This window comes from Columba livia, chromosome 2, assembly GCF_036013475.1.
Source record: "Columba livia isolate bColLiv1 breed racing homer chromosome 2, bColLiv1.pat.W.v2, whole genome shotgun sequence".
NCBI lineage: Eukaryota > Metazoa > Chordata > Aves > Columbiformes > Columbidae > Columba > Columba livia.
The window spans coordinates 63,576,994-63,592,669 of record NC_088603.1 but is presented as its reverse complement, the minus strand read 5'-3'; the positions used below and the strand labels follow the sequence as shown (position 1 = coordinate 63,592,669).

Genomic DNA, 15,676 nt, shown 5'->3' with positions numbered 1-15,676 from the left:
GGGAGTATTCCTCATTGTCACTTCACAGCCACCAATATAAGTTTCCAAAATAAAGTGACACGTGTGTTTCTGAACATTTCCTACACATGAAGCATTTTGTACGGAGCACACTGATCTCCATCCATATCGTGCTTTTCGTTGTGGCCCAAGAGCAGCATCAGCCTCGAGCGCTATTTTCACCCTGCATGAGATAGTGAGGTGCAGGATGACTGGAAGGAGAATTCCCACACCACTTCTAGCTCAGAGCCCAGTATGCTCACAATGCTGTGGTGTGAACTCGGAAGTATTATTCAAATGCAATGTACCTTCTGGGGCCATGAAGTCACACTGAGGAATGACAGCAACTTAGCAGAAAGCTCAGTATGTCCACACTTTGTGGCTAGACCTGTGAGGTTGTGCTGGGGGTCTTCAAAAGCAGAAAAAGTCCTTGTTCCAACAGGTCTCTGCCACCACAACAAAATAAAATAATCTGCAGAGAAGTTCTCTTGTGTGGGAAGCAGAGAGAAAGGCAGCTACCATGGTTTGATTCTCTCATTTGATAGCACCAGGTATACATCCAAATTAGGTTACTAAAGAATTATCAGAGCCATATATCTAAGTAATCATCATTACGTCTCATTTTTACAAGCAGAGATAAGGAATACATTTTGTTACCATTAGCAGGAAGATAGGTGAAAAACTGGTACTGGCTTCTCTTTCTCTTTCCGTTGCAGACGTAGAAGTTGACCTGAACAGGGCTGGTAATTCTCTGATTGCGGAAAGGTGGTATCTCAACCACCAACGAATTCTGCAAAAGCAATGAATCAGAAAGTCAAGGTACAACTCAGGCAGTCAAGCTGTACAATAGCATTCAGATATTAACCCTGGGAAGGAGGTACCCAGGCTCACAAGGAGGAACACACTCTCTGCAGGGGAACTGATGGGCTTCATGGGCAGGGATGGCCTCCCAACACCCAGAGTGTCCTCTGTGTCAAGGACTCCAGAAGTAGGGAAATAAGATTTTAGCATAGTTCTCGTCTTTACAAAATCTCTAGCCTTTACCTTTCCCATTTGGACAGCAAATATGATACCACATAGGTACAAGGCTCTGCACCTCCTGCCTCTGACAAGAATCTGGGACAAGTCAATTGTGGTCTCTAACTCAGCAGGAGAAAGCACAACTGCTCGGTTGTCAGGTCATCCTCAGTATATCTCACCCTAACACAACTTCCTTTCAGAATTAGGACAGACATATGATTATTCAAATATTTCCATTTTCCACAGTGAAACTTTTTTCATACTATGACTCAGGAAGCTTTAAGCACGCTAGTTTCTGTGGATGGGAGATCTTGCAAGAACATCTACCGCTACAGAAAGAAGGACTAGAGAGCATGTAGATGATCTTTCACTGTCAGAAACCAAATGCTCCAGCACGGGGCTAAGGAACAACTTAAGTGCTAGGGCATCAGCTTACACAAATGCACAGTGAAATCTGCTAGGACCATCAAAACCTCTTTCAGCACTTTTTGAAAGAATAAAAGGGAATGCTCATCTTAGCATTTGGCCTGCTTTCATTTGGGGTCTTTAAATTGTTTGCTTCCATGTCTCCAGCAGGTCTGCAGCTATAACAAACTGTTGCATATAGCTGCAGAGGTGGAATGGCAGCCACATTTTTCACTTACAGTCATGGCTGAGGGAGCCACACTTCTCCAACTGTATGGCTGAACTCCTATGAGGGGACTCACATTTCTTCTGCCGAAAGTAGACAAAAGCCAAGGAAAATGATCAGAAATTGCTTTGGGAGCAGGGGGAAGAACTGACCCAGCAAGACAGAAGATGAGCAGACAGGCTGGCCCATCCAGGACAATGAAAAAATATTTTCCAAATGGTCTCTCCTACTTTTGGGATAGCTTCCAACAACGGCTTTTTACCTCACACTCCCATTAAAGAAAGATTTCCAGGAGGGGAGGCCTAAGTATTTGTTCTCTTTCAGTGGGGAGAAACAGCGCCAAAGCCTTGGAAATCCCTCTTTAGTAACAGTGCTGGAGAAGGCAATATATATTTTTCATCTTGATGTTAAAATATTTAAGGCAGACTTACTGGCTTGCACATTTCTTTGTCGGTTTTGGCTTCCATTTCCCACACATGGTGACCATCTAAAAGACAAAAGAAAAATATATCTAGTTCTGTCTTTTTTTCTTCTCCCAAGCCTACAAAAGAGTGACTTTTGAAAAAAGATCTCTTTGAAGGGGCACCTCATGTATGAAAATCAGCCCTCAAAATGCACTGCCCATGCATTGCTCAACCCAAGGCCATCTGGGTAACCTGGGATGGGAGCCCACTTAGCATTTTTGAAGGGGGGAGCCACAATCTAGAGCGCATGATAATACGATGGGGGAAAGCCACCATGAGATTATTCTGCCACTAGTTTGGACAAATTATGCAATTGCTCTACACTTCAGTTCCCCACACTTTGAGGCAAAAAAACCTACTACCTGTGAGGCCATTTGATTATTACCTATGCAGTAAGTCATATTCAACACTAATATTAAACAAAACAAAACAAGTAGTTTTAAGGAAGCTCCTCAGCCATGCAGTATTTGATTTTAACATACTCTTAGTTTGGTTTGTCAAAATTCTGCTGATTGGAACAAAAGGCAAGGCTATAGGCTGGTAAATATAGCTTTTGACTCCATTTTAAACTTGGTTTAGCTCAGCTACAGCAGCTCCACATACAATGTTCTGGAGCTGCTTCTAGTGGTGTGTTGGTTCCTCCAAATTTACTGTATTTCTGTTTCAAGTAACTCAGACTTAAGACACAGCTATCACGTTTTCTGGAGACCTGTCTTTTGGAAGAAATCGGTTTTGTCTGGTCATTTTTTCTGTGCCTCACTGATACAGGAGTCACTGGTCAATAACAGTTTTTTTCTCCTTCCTTGAGGCTTCAAAACTCAACAGCAAGGAAATTAGAAAAATAATACAAAACATAAGGTTTCCATTCTGCAGGCCTAGAAAAACACAAATGTGTACTAAAGGCCACAAGCAGACTGCTGTCTAAGTAGGACAGTGGGGACACATGTAGCTTCATGAGTCCCACCACTGTCAGATGTCACTGGACTGAAAGGGAAAATGAGACTTCATGTCATCTCCTTTGTATATTTATTGCAGCATCGGGACATGCAAATGCAAATATTGGCTATTTTGAACTTCATCACATAGATGTGGGACTGCCTTAGAAAAACAGCTCTCAGCAAGGTAAAACAGTGAATGCATTTTTTCTTCTCTCTTCGCTTTCATGGCCAGGATGGAGGTGACGCACTTGGAACTGCCTGATTTATTACAAATGTCTGTAAATAATATTTTTGTGTACAGCTGTCCTACTGTGAAAGGAATGCTACTGAGGGACTAGCCCTGGCAATTGTTTTAGCATCCAAAACCCCCTTCTATTTAACATATGGAAAGAAGCGCAACGTGAAAGCTGCAGCACAAATAGCACAGTGGATTTGGCAGGTCTTTCTGTAGGAAACAATTAGCAGATCTACCCTTAGTTTCTTCCTACATTTTGAATTGTGACACTGGAAAAAGGAATCCCTTCAATTGGTACTGCCACGTTCAGCTGTGGGGAAAGAAGGAGCAGCCAGACCAGATTCGAGTCTCCTTAATGATGCCTTTTGAGAGCGCCAGCGATGGAGCAGACTTCTCAGGAGGACTGGTGATCGCAATTTATTCAACAGATGCTTCCCCCAAGCTGTCAGTAGAAAAATCCTGACTGAAATTCAGCCAGCCAGGACACATCCCTTGTCTGAAAGCAGCCTCCTTTATCTCCCACCCTATCCCTACAGAGCCCCTGTAACCCTCTCTCTCCCCCCCACCCTCCCAGTTAATTCAATCAGTTGTAACACAACACTATCACACATTTTGCAAAGTCTAGGAACTTCTGCTTTGTAAGGGGTTTGTTGGCGTATTTTTTTAAACCTACAGACGTCCAGACTAGTAGTTAACATGTGTTCAATTTGCCTTTGTAAACGGATTACCAGAAGTTCAGGTTTTTTGCTATGTTTAATTTCTGCTTTGCAAGATGAATTATTTGATTCAGATTTCTGGTTTTTATTTCCTGTTGATACTTCAGCAAAATTCAAAACTACTCCATGTCTAGCTAATCTTTCAATTACCTCACACAGCTCTGCCTTTATGCACTTTCGAAATTTTTATGATGACAAAGAGAGTTTGTTCAGAAATATTTTAAGTGCTGTAATCTAAACTATTAGGAAAATAAAAATCCAGAGCTGTGGCTTATCTTTAGAAGCTAATAAGAACAATACAGGTTTCACTCCAAGAAATTCCCTTGAGACTGTCCAGACCGTCACTGCTCAGTGACTGAGGGGAAAGGGAAGAGAGGGAAGAAGTAGGGAACAGACAACTCATTAACAGCTAGTGACATTTCATTTAACAAAAACACAGGGAGGAAAAGTTGTTATGAAGCAGAGACAGAAAAAAAAAAAAAAAAAAAAAAAAAAGACAATTCCTCATATTACGTCTGGTGAACCAAGAGGGAAATCTCAACGCCCACAGACTGGGACCAGCTCCAGGAGGGAAACCTTAGACCACTACGTCAACCTCTTACAGTAAACATGTTTTGCAGGTTTACACAGTTCAGCTGAAATTTAAAATAAATAAATTAAAAAAAAAAAAAAAAAGACAGAGAGAAAGGAATAATGGCTCCAAAGGGTCTGTGGGAGCCTGAGGCATCAAGACAATCTGCCTGCACCAGAGCAAATGCTTTTGCCCCCTGTGCCCATGGACTGGGGGCCCTGGCGAGCAGGCGGGATGCTGCCTCCCGTCAGCGTGTGCTGGAGGAGCAAGGGCTGCTCGACCACAAAAGTTTCCATTGTACGCCTGCCACATCTGCAGCAGCCCGCCTGGTCCCGGGCCGAGGCAACTCCCTCCTGGCCGCCAGCCAACCAAAGTACACCAGAGCAATTTATACCTTTCCAAAATGCAAATAATTCAAATTACAGACATAACACAAAGCTGAAGCAGACACATTTCAGGCATTCCCGTTAAAGTTTACTCTCTGGAATTACCGTACCCAAATGGACAGTTGTTATACGGGGAGTGGGGGGAAGGTGGAAACAGGAGAGGAAGGAGAGGAGGAGGCAGGGAGGAAAAGAAAGGAGAAAACGGCTTTTCCAAAGGTCTCATTTCATTCCCTTTCATTTTGCTATTTACTTTCACCAAGTAATAAGAACTATCTTCTCCAAACAATGTGCCTGGCTTTGTTTTGGCATTTTTAAGATTTATATTGCAGTATTTTGAACAGAAACACATCTCTTTATACAGCTAAAAAGTTGTGTCAAGGTATTATATCGGATTCGGTTTATTTTGGGGGATTTTTATAAAAGGCAAATAAAAACAAAACATCCACGCACAGAATCGCAGTGCCAGAAGCCCTACAGAGTCCCCAGCAGAGTGCCCCACTCGCCCAGTGCCAGCAGCCGCGGCAAAGCCAAGGACCCGTGCTGATGGCTGGAGGGACCCTCGGATCCTTCCTCCTCCCAAGACCTCCTGTTTTGCACGGGCTCTCTGACGGTGCGGGGGCTCAGTGCTCGACTGACAGGTGGCCATCAGCACTGTTGCCAGCTGAAGACACTGCGTTTTGTCAGGAAGTCTGACATTTACAGACCGATTGCTGTTATTTATAGCTGTCCCTGCTTTGGGAGCACTTCACCACCGGCTGCTTCGGCCTTTTATTTTTTTTCAATGCTGTGACACTTGGAGTACCTGGGATGGCTAATAACAAAAACATTGCAAACTGAGCTATGTGGAGTGGATTTTCAGCTTTGCAAAGCATAAATACCCTGTTTTAACATGCGGTGGCTGAACGGTGAATGGGCCTTTGTAGTCTGCTCTTATCAGCCCCTCGCTCCAGTGGTAAAGGAAACTGCGCACAAGTCCAGAAGTAAAAATACTCTAATTCATCAGGGAATTCCCTGCAGCATGAGTCACTGAACGGCTTCCCCACCACACCCAGCTACAAGTTTTCCACATAAAAAGGCACTGTAGAGGCCTGTTTTAACACAGAAACAGCGCTAAAAAATAGTGGTGTAAATCTAGTGGCATCAGTTATTCACACATAGAGCCCAGCAAAACACAACATGAGGCTTTTTCTTTATGGAAGAGCAAAACAAAGAGCTGTAAAGACTTTACAATGAAGTTTTTCTACTATCTTCCCCTCCTTGCTGCCCATGAGAACAGATACCTCAGGGTCTCCATGGCTGGGTGGACCTTCATACCCCAGGGAACTGCAAGCATAGTGCCAGCAGTTTGCAGGCTCTCAACAGGCAAATCATCAGTGTGACTTTCATTACAGATCGATGGATGCTAGAGATGGGGGAAGAATATATAGTACCAAAAAAGCCCCAAGCCTGGAAACCCAGGAGGGTATAACATCTGGCAACCACTTAAACCTTGCCTCTATGAAACAGGCATAATGGGAGCGTTCAGATACATTTAAGTTCTTTCGCTTTACTACGGGAGATTAAAACAGTCTATATTCTTTAGTAGTCCTGTGTTCACTTGAGGTATGAGAAAAATAGACATTATCTAGGATTTCATTGCCTCTACACAGTGTACATTTCATACGCTTCCAGCCTGCGGCTCAATAGAGTTTGATGGCACTGGCTAGACTGTAAATCTGTATTTACATTCATATATTGCAACTAAGATGTTGAAACTGGCTCTACCCTCCCAAAGGAATCCACTACTTGATTAATGTGCTGTGAGATTACCCTAAACAATAATGCCTATATTACATCCCAGATTACTTTAACATGTCCACAACAGGCAGGGCACAGATGCAATGCAGAATGATTATACAGTATAATTTTGAGGTGTTCTGCAAAGGTTGTCTACCTTCCTATTTGGTCTTGTTAATGCATATTCAAATCCTTTGGGAGCGAAGGATTTGCAAGTTTTCAGTTTGCACTCCAACCCCTTTTCCCTGGGAAGTACACTTATGGCGCTGAGGCGACTGATCAGTGAACAGGTCAGAAGGAAAATATGGGTTTCCAGACACAGAAGAGGATGAAGACTTAGGCGAAGTCTTGTCATTCAGACTTAAGAGTCATCCAGTTTTGTGCAGAGATGCTCTCAGCTTCCAGGTGTGGAGCAAGCTGGGCAAGGTCCGTGCCATGGCTGGCAATGAGAGAGGTGAAAAGGCAGCTCTGTTGCTTGGAGAGCACTCCCCATGCCAGCCCTGGGCATGACCCACTGGCCCTGTCTCACCAGCTGGTGGATATGCATTGGTGTGGGGGTACTAGTGGATTTTGCTCCAGGGACAGCAGCCTCTCAGATCTGGGGATGCCACAAGGAGCCAGGGCACTTTTCTAGGCTGGTCTTGCAGGCATCTGGCAGTGAACGTTCCCCAGCTGGACATCAGCACGGGTGGGAGTCTCTGTCTGTGTTTACACACTGGACTTTTTCAAGGGACAGGCTATAAGGATGAACCGACACCAGTCAAGCAGTCTGCCATGGGACAGATAGGGAAGATCGGGCAGAAAGAGAGCAAGAAAACATTCGGAAATGCAGAGGGAGTGGAGAATAAGTATCTGCAATGTAAGGAGCCAGGACCTTTCTTTTGACTGCCTCAGTGGCACCTCCCTTTCTTGAGATCTGCTGTTTCCTAAGGCTCTGTGAGGAGGAAGATGCCTCCCAGTCATGTGTGTGTCCAGAGCCACCTGCAGAGCAGCTCCACCTCCTGCTACCACTCCTGCTGGTGCTGTGGCCTTCTTGCTGCCTGGCACCTCATCCCCGTCTGCCTCTCCAGCCACTTTGATCTCCCTTCTGCTCTTCCACTACTTTTGCTATGAGACCACACGGTTGGTCTGATTTTCACCTACTTTATTTCCCTCTTCCTTGCCAGGAAAACCCCAGCTGTTCTTCTCTGCCCTCCTCACAGTCTACTGTCCTGCTACAGAGACTTCCCCCATAGCTTTGCTTCCCGTCCCTGGCATGTCTTCTGGCATGCATCAGTCCATGCGCAGCAGGGTTCATGCATAACTGACCTATTTGTATTTCCACATCAAAGCTGCTATATTTGTTTGTCTTCTCACAAGTGTTTTTGGAGCATATGGATTTTGTCCATTCCTCCAGTTATACATTTTTGCAGTATTGAGCTGGATATTATGTAGACTTAGGTGTGTCTGTCATGCATATGATGCTCTCAAGCTACTTCTCTGTTTTTTACCTTAACGATAAAAAAGTCACGCAGCAACCAGGTGACAAAAATCCACTGCAAACTGTATCTTACAGTACTTGGGCATCTGTGTCAGGCATGCGCTTCCTCTCTGGTTGCTCATCTGGGCAAGCCAAAAGCTGAGGGACTCACTTTGCCTAAACAGTGATCCTCTTCACCTGCTTTTACCACTATGCCTAACAGACTTAATTATTCTGACTCCAAGTGTTTGCAAATGAACAGCAATTTTAGTTCAGGTGATTTAAAGGAGGCACTGTGCTGACAACTGATGGATCAGGGGTCATTTTGAGCCAAAACCATTGGAATGACCTGCCAGATCCTATTTTCAGCAGAATGGAAGCTGGTTATGCAATTTATGCTCTCTGGCACCTCCCCCTATTCAAATTGCTGTTGGTCTGAGGGATTTATTTAATAGCACTCACTAATTCCAGGTCTAAGACACTCAACTTCCAAGTAAAACTGCAGGTTGACATCCCTGCAAAATCTCTCTAGAGCAGGCAGGTCAAACCGAACACAGCCAGCACAGCCACCCACAAGCAGACATGAAAACACTTCACCCTGACTTTGGTTACGTCTGTGTCACCTCCTTGCCTTCACAATTTTAATGTACTTTCCTCGGAGAACTTATAGTAGGCTGAATCTGTGATTTTGCAGCTGAAACTGAGTAAAATATTCCTGGTCCATCTTCTTTAGTCTGATCTGTCTCATATTTTCTCAGAGACTATTGCAGTAACAAACCTCATAGCCAGTTTAAACCAAGTTCCAAATTTTCCTTCCATGAACAGTTCTTTTCCTCTACTACTGTGCTTTATGCCAACACCACCACCTGTACTCCTACTTCTTTCTCATCTTAAGATGTTTCATCCAAATGCTTCTTGATTATTTTTTAAGACACAAACTCATTTTATCTATACGGCCACATCTCATCTTCAAGATACATTGCATTATGGCAGCCCATCATAACTTTTTAGCAGAGTTTAAACATAAACTTTTGAATGGCATTGTTAGTTTTTCCAGCTCATTGTCCCCTCATGTCTCTTTTCTTGTTTCTCTTGTTCAAGAAGGTCGGGCTCAATCTTAGAGGTTTGGGCTCCTCTCCTCTGATTATCTGCCTTGGCATCAGGTTTCCAAGGCACACCTTGGAAAAGTCATACCTCTCTATTCCTCTCTTAAACATTACTGTACTTTCCTCTACATTGCTCTTGAAGGTGTAATCTTACTCCCTCAAGAGCTGTACAAGGAATGTGCTCCTCCTCCCTCAGCCCTCCCCAGTTTTCCTGTGATGCCCACCTGAGATATAAACCAACTTTTAATGTCAGGGAAGCAATAGGAGACAATGGCTTGTGTTTTTCCATAAGATGTAGACAATCCCTACAAAAACTAAGTACTATGGAGGTATCCCCTTGTATTGGTTTATGTGGCAAGGTTCTGGTAGCAGTGGGGCTGCAGAGGTGGCCTCTTTGAGAAGACGGCAGAAGCTGTCCCCATGTCAAACAGTCAGCTCCAGCCAGCTCCAAGATGGACCCACCACTGGCCAAAGCTGAGCCCATCAGCAAAGCTGGTGGTACATAATACTTAAGAAGGGGTAAAAAAATGCTGTACAGCCGCTGTTAGAAAGAGAGAGGAGTAAGAACATGTGAGAGGGGCAACTCTGCAGACACCCAGGTCAGTGAAGGAGGGGCAGTAGGTGCTCCAGGCCCCTGAGCAGAGATTCCCCTGCAGCCCATGGTGAAGACCATGGTGAGGCAGGTTTTCCCTCTGCAGCCCATGGACACAACCACACCAGAGCAGACACCCACCCTGCAGCCCATGCAGAGACCACACTCTTGAAGCAGGCTCCTGCCAGGAGCTGCAGCCTGTGAAGAGGAGCCCACACTGAAGCAGGTTTTCTGTCAGGAACTGTGGCTGTGGGGGACCCACACTGGAGTAGTCTGTTCCCAAAGGACTGAACCTCATGGAGGGGACTCATACTGCAGCAGTTAATTAATGAAGGACTGTATCCCATGGGAGGGACCTAGGCTGGAGCAGGGGAACAGTGAGGGGAGAGAGGAGCCATTGTGGACTGACTGCAGCCCTTATTCCCCACCCCCCTGTGCCACTCAGAAGGAGGAGGTGGAAGTTGGAAATGAAGGAGTGAAGTTGAGCTTGCGAAGGGAGGAGGGGGTAAAGGTGGTTTTCAGTTTTGCCTTTGTTTCTCACTATCCTACGCTATTTTTAATTGGCAATAAATTATTTTCCACAAGTGGAGTCTGTTTTGCCTGTGACAGTAACTGGCAAGCAATCTCCCTACCTTTATCTTGACCCATGAGCTTTTTCATCTTATTTTCTCCCCTGTGTTCTCTTGAGGAGAGGAAGTGAGAGAGCGGCTTGGTGGGTACCTGGAAGCCAGCCAAGGTCAACCCACCACACTCTGTTCCTCTACTGTCTTTGGGCACTGATTGCTTCATTAGACTCTCAGCTTTCTGGTAAGGGCTGTGAATTCCTTCATGTTTGGACAGAGGGTCCTACTGGAACAGTAACAGTAAAAAACTATCTGAAACCTTGTGCTAGTTATAAAAGCCCAGAGACAAAGCTTTGATTGCACAGATACAGCTGCTTGAAGCCACTTAGTCTGGCAAAAACATGAAAGAATAGACTTCAAGCATTCAGTCACAGTTTCTATAATAATTAAAAATTTACAGGATTACTCAGACAAGTGACTTTTAACTAGAGACCATATGGTTATTCCTTATTTCTCTGTTGTCCATAGTAAGCGTCTGTGATTGATTGATCTCATTCTTCACTGTGAGAGCAACACCCTGGATGAGGTTTGTTGCCACTGATACCATCTCATGCATATGGCTGCTGTCCCACTCTGTCTTCACCATTCCCTAGACTAAACAGCCAGGAAAAACTGAAACATGCTGACATTTCCTACAAGCCACATCACTGCTCCTGCATGTGCGTTAAAGGATTCCACCATCAAATGACTCCACCATTTGATGACACTATTTGCCCAAGGATATCTATTTCTGGGCAGTGGCCAGAAACCCCTTCAGCTATCAATACATCTCTAGGAAATAGGTTCAAGTGACCGTCACATGAACTCCGTGCTCCCAACTTGTATGCCTTTGAAGTTTCCAGTTTATCTAGTTTCCAGAATTTTTAACCTCACTGCGCATGAGTCAGCGTGCACCTACTCATTGCCAACTGGAAGGTGTGTGCCAAACTTGGATAAACAGACAGCTAAAGACAAAATTATGTAGTATCTGTCCATCTGACTAGAGGGGGAAAGGGAATTTTGCCACTTGCTTATTTATTATGTGAGCTACAGTATGATTACCAGTGTGAAACATGACCCCTTTTTGGCCTGTTGCCCCCCAAACTGTGACTGCTACTGGCAATGGAAAGAGCAATGGAAAGATCTCTGAGAATGTAAGATCTTTTACCAAATGGAGCTCTGCCAAGACTCAGGTCACCCGTCTCACCATCACATCATATCACGTCAAAACAGAGTCCAAACCCTGAGCTCCAAAGTGCAGCTGAGTCAAACCAAAAACCCACATGCTTCCCCAACGCATCTGCTCCATCCACATGCCCCTCAAATGTGGAGTCAACATGTCATTTTCCAGAACTTTTAATAAGTTCTCCTGGAGCTAAAATACTGCACTTGAATTACCTGCCGTACAACAAGGTAGCTTTTGCTCACACAGCTTACAGGAAACAGAACTGAATTTCTCATACTGACATTTGTACCTTTAAGCAGCAACTGATTGATTCTAATCTTTGCCAGAGACAATGAAATATGAGAGGAGAAAAAAACCTGTGAAATGCTTGAGTGGACACTTTAATTAATGCAGCTTCCTCTTTTCCATATCGCATTTACTTGGTGCAAATATTTGGCTGACCAAGCCTGACCACACATCTAATGGGATGCAAACTGTAAGCTTTCCCATCTGAAATACTTGTAGAAAAGCATTATTTCCCTTGGCATATACACCAAAACATTTGGTGATTTCACCCATATATCTTTCATCTCTCTAGCATAACTATTACCATGCCACGTCAGTGCCTTCATGTTCTAAGAGCAAAACCTGTTCCAGCAGGGAAGAAGAACAGTTTTGACAGAAAAATCCATTTAACAAAATGAAAACAACAGTAGAATGAACAGTCTGCAGCAATAATTAAACTGAAAAACTCTTTAATTGTTTGAAAATATTCAAAAAGAAAAAAAAAACCTGGAGGAAATGTTGCTTAGGTGCTGTCTATTTCTCTTTCAGGACCTTGAGCTTCAAAGGCTTTGGGCGCAATAGCTGAGGATATTATGCAATTAGGTTATAGAGTGTGTAGGTGCTAAGATCACTGTTGATTTGAAGGCCAAGTAATTAACACCACCTTCAAAACCATTGAAGTTGGTAAGCCTGGAGTTACTCAGAGATACAGTGTTACAAGTTGTGAACTCTATTAATGTTCATGAAAGAGAGTGATGCATCTACAGGGAGAGGCATTTGTCAGAAGGAAGCTCAAATGTAGGCCTTTGACCAGGACAAAATGGCCCTCAACAACCCAGAATCAGAATTTCAAAGTCAGTGTTATTTGAGAGACTAATCCTGTAGTGAAGCTGCATGTTACATTTCTGCCTTTTCGCTCTTTAAAACTCTTGCTTTGAGCTCTGGTCACTAAGCACAAAACCAAAGAAATGGGTTTGGAGCTCTAACTCAACTAGTGGAAACTGAACTGAAAAGTAATCAATAATTGTACACCAAATATCCACTTCTTCTTATAGATCGCAACTTGCTAATAATGAAGATTTCAGTCAATTTAACCTGATCTCTTAGGTATGTCTAGACTTGGCCAATTCCGCTAAGTCCAGAAATACTTGAGCTAGCTCCAGGGCCAAAACCATTCTAGCTACAGGAGCAAGGAGCAATTTTTGAGCAAGGAGCTATTTTTGGGGTAGATTAACTCTTTCAGATCTTAGTGCAAGACTCTCTCTAAATCACAGAATACCTTGGGCAACTCAATAACATGCTAGAGCTTGCCAGAAGACATACCCATAACTTTCCTGTGCCTTGGTGTTTGGGATATTGGCTTTGTGTCTCATCAGTGAGCTGTTGCTCGTCAGTTACAGGAAACATTCTGTGAACTGAGTGAAGAGAAACTAGGATTTTTCCACGGCACTCATTTTTATAGATCACTAATCATATTGTGATATACTAGGAGCCAGTAGTCTGGTCATTTCTGTTAGGCTTTTGTGCTGCTTCGTGTTCAGTAACTCAGATTACCTTTCAAAAACTAGCTTTAAAAACAAATACACAGTGTTTATAGAAGTTGTTACCAAGAAAAGGTAGCTGACAGACATACAGTCCTTAAAACACACACTCCAAACACTTCTGCATTTTCCAAACCTCCCTCAAGATTTTTGTAGCCTGTTACATTCATAATCTAGAAATGACATAAGTTTTAAAAAGATAAGTAAATAAATCAGTGTCTTTTATTATATTTCGAAATCACAATTTGTACACTTGCAGATGCATGTGTTAGACAGGAAACATTTTGTCCCTCCTAGCCAAACACCTCCTCCCATAGCTAATAAATAACAACTTCATTTCATCCACTTCTGTAACTAAAACGCACACCTTGCCTCCACAGCGAATACCAGCATCTAGCCATCAAGGGCCCTTGCCAGTAAGAAGTTGCAGACTTTTTTATATTTTAGCAAGTGCTAATTCTTCTGATGAAAAACAGATTGGTATTGGATGTCTTAAACCTAGAACCCAACAACCATGACATGCAGGCTCACAAGACCCTTTTGAAACTCAGGAAGATAAAAGCACGACTACAAAGAGAGACAGAAAGTAAAAGAAGATAAGAAAAACAATTATTAGTGTAATCTGTAAGTCATCATGGGACTACCCAGTCTAAGGAAATTCTGCATTTAGAAGAGTGAACCTCACAAAGCACATTCAGCATTCCCATTTTTACTACCACTAGGTTTCTTGGACGGTCATTTTATACCATCGTTCATCACTGGAAAATATGGGCTGATATTCAAGCAATAAAACATTGACCAAAATCACATAAAATAAGGACTCACTGCAACACATGAGAACCTTTTTATGATACTGTAAAAGGCCTGAGCAAATTCTAGTCCACTTCTGAAAAAACTCATTATTTATCCAAAGGGGTGCCTTCTGCCTGACTGCTGGACCACAGCATGAGGGGTTCTCCTTTTTGAGGAGGTCTTTGCAAGCATTCCTCCCAGAGCCCTTTCAGTGCACCTTCGTCCCTCAGCTGCCTCACTCCTCCTCTGTGAGACACAGAGTCGCAGGGCTGCAAAGCACATTTTGCCCTGTTTCATATGCTTCTTGGTTGAAAAGCAGTCAGTAAGGAGTTAAGCTGAGAGCACCAAGCGCAGCCTCCTCAGTTGAAGGATCGATTTGATCATTCTTCAGGGATTCCCTCTTGTATGAGTCACTGCTCAGACAGACTCCCCACGCAAGGAGGCCAGGATAATGCCATTCCTCCAGAGACTACAACAGCTGAGGGCTAGCCCTCAAGACAGAGAGCTTAGGACTTATGCTTGGAAAAACATTCAGTGGACCACAATGCACTCAGCAGACTTAAAGAAATTATTCAGACAGAAGGAGGTGGGGGGGGAAAGGCAAACAAAAAGTGTTCTCAAACTCTTCGCGTTAACCTGTTAAGTATGCAAACTAGCATGAATTAGACTAGTTCCTGGAGACTGCCTCCCAGCTTCAGGACCCAGCCCAGGTGAGGGCTGAAGACATTAGCTCATGCAGTATAATATTTAGATTTTACAGAAAAGATACACTCTCTTTATGAGTGCAATGATTCCTCTGACCTATTACTTTGTAATACATGAGTTTGGCTGCTACCCAGTAGGATCATGATTAACATTTCAAATTCAAAAACAAAAGCAGTAACAGCAGCAAAAATAATGAATGTCTCCAGCAAATCACAACAGTTCATAACCAGCTTTCTAAGAGAAAGAGAAACTATGCTGGTGTTCCCTGTCTCGACCTACTTTCACAGATGTGCAAAAACTGACAGGGAAAGCAACACCACGTGCTGATTTTCAAAAGTGAAGGCTGGTAATAACTTATTCATTTGACATTATATACAGCTCAAAATTAAATAAAATTAATTACTCTGCTCAAAAATTGAGCCAGAGCAGCCTGCCACTAAGGCAACAATACACCATGCTTGTTTGTTTCCAGTGCATTGAACTGTGTTAGTCAACATAGCACATATCAAACAAGCTCTACAAATTGTTCAGCTCAGATCAGCCAGCAACTTTGCTTTTTGTGTGCCATTCCTCGTGACACAATTGCCACTCCTGGAGATGCCAAACACCCTCACCTTAAAGGTTTGTCTCCTGCAGTGTTCCCCCATGAGGCAATACTGCCCTGCAAATGCAACAGATCTCCCGTGAGACTACTA

The 15,676-nt window shown here is 43.5% G+C and overlaps 1 protein-coding gene across 7 annotated transcripts in view; it reads right to left on the bottom strand.

Moving 5' to 3' along the window:
• The window catches only part of NFATC1 (nuclear factor of activated T cells 1), a 113,389-nt gene that overhangs the window by 44,207 nt on the left and 53,506 nt on the right, over positions 1-15,676 (bottom strand). For all 7 annotated transcript variants that reach the window (XM_065052265.1, XM_065052262.1, XM_065052263.1 and 4 more), the window contains exons 7-8: positions 2,080-2,135; positions 655-787 (exon numbers count right to left, since the gene is read on the bottom strand). In XM_065052265.1, coding sequence (XP_064908337.1) covers positions 655-787; positions 2,080-2,135 — 189 coding nt within the window. The remainder of the gene's footprint in view (positions 1-654; positions 788-2,079; positions 2,136-15,676) is intronic.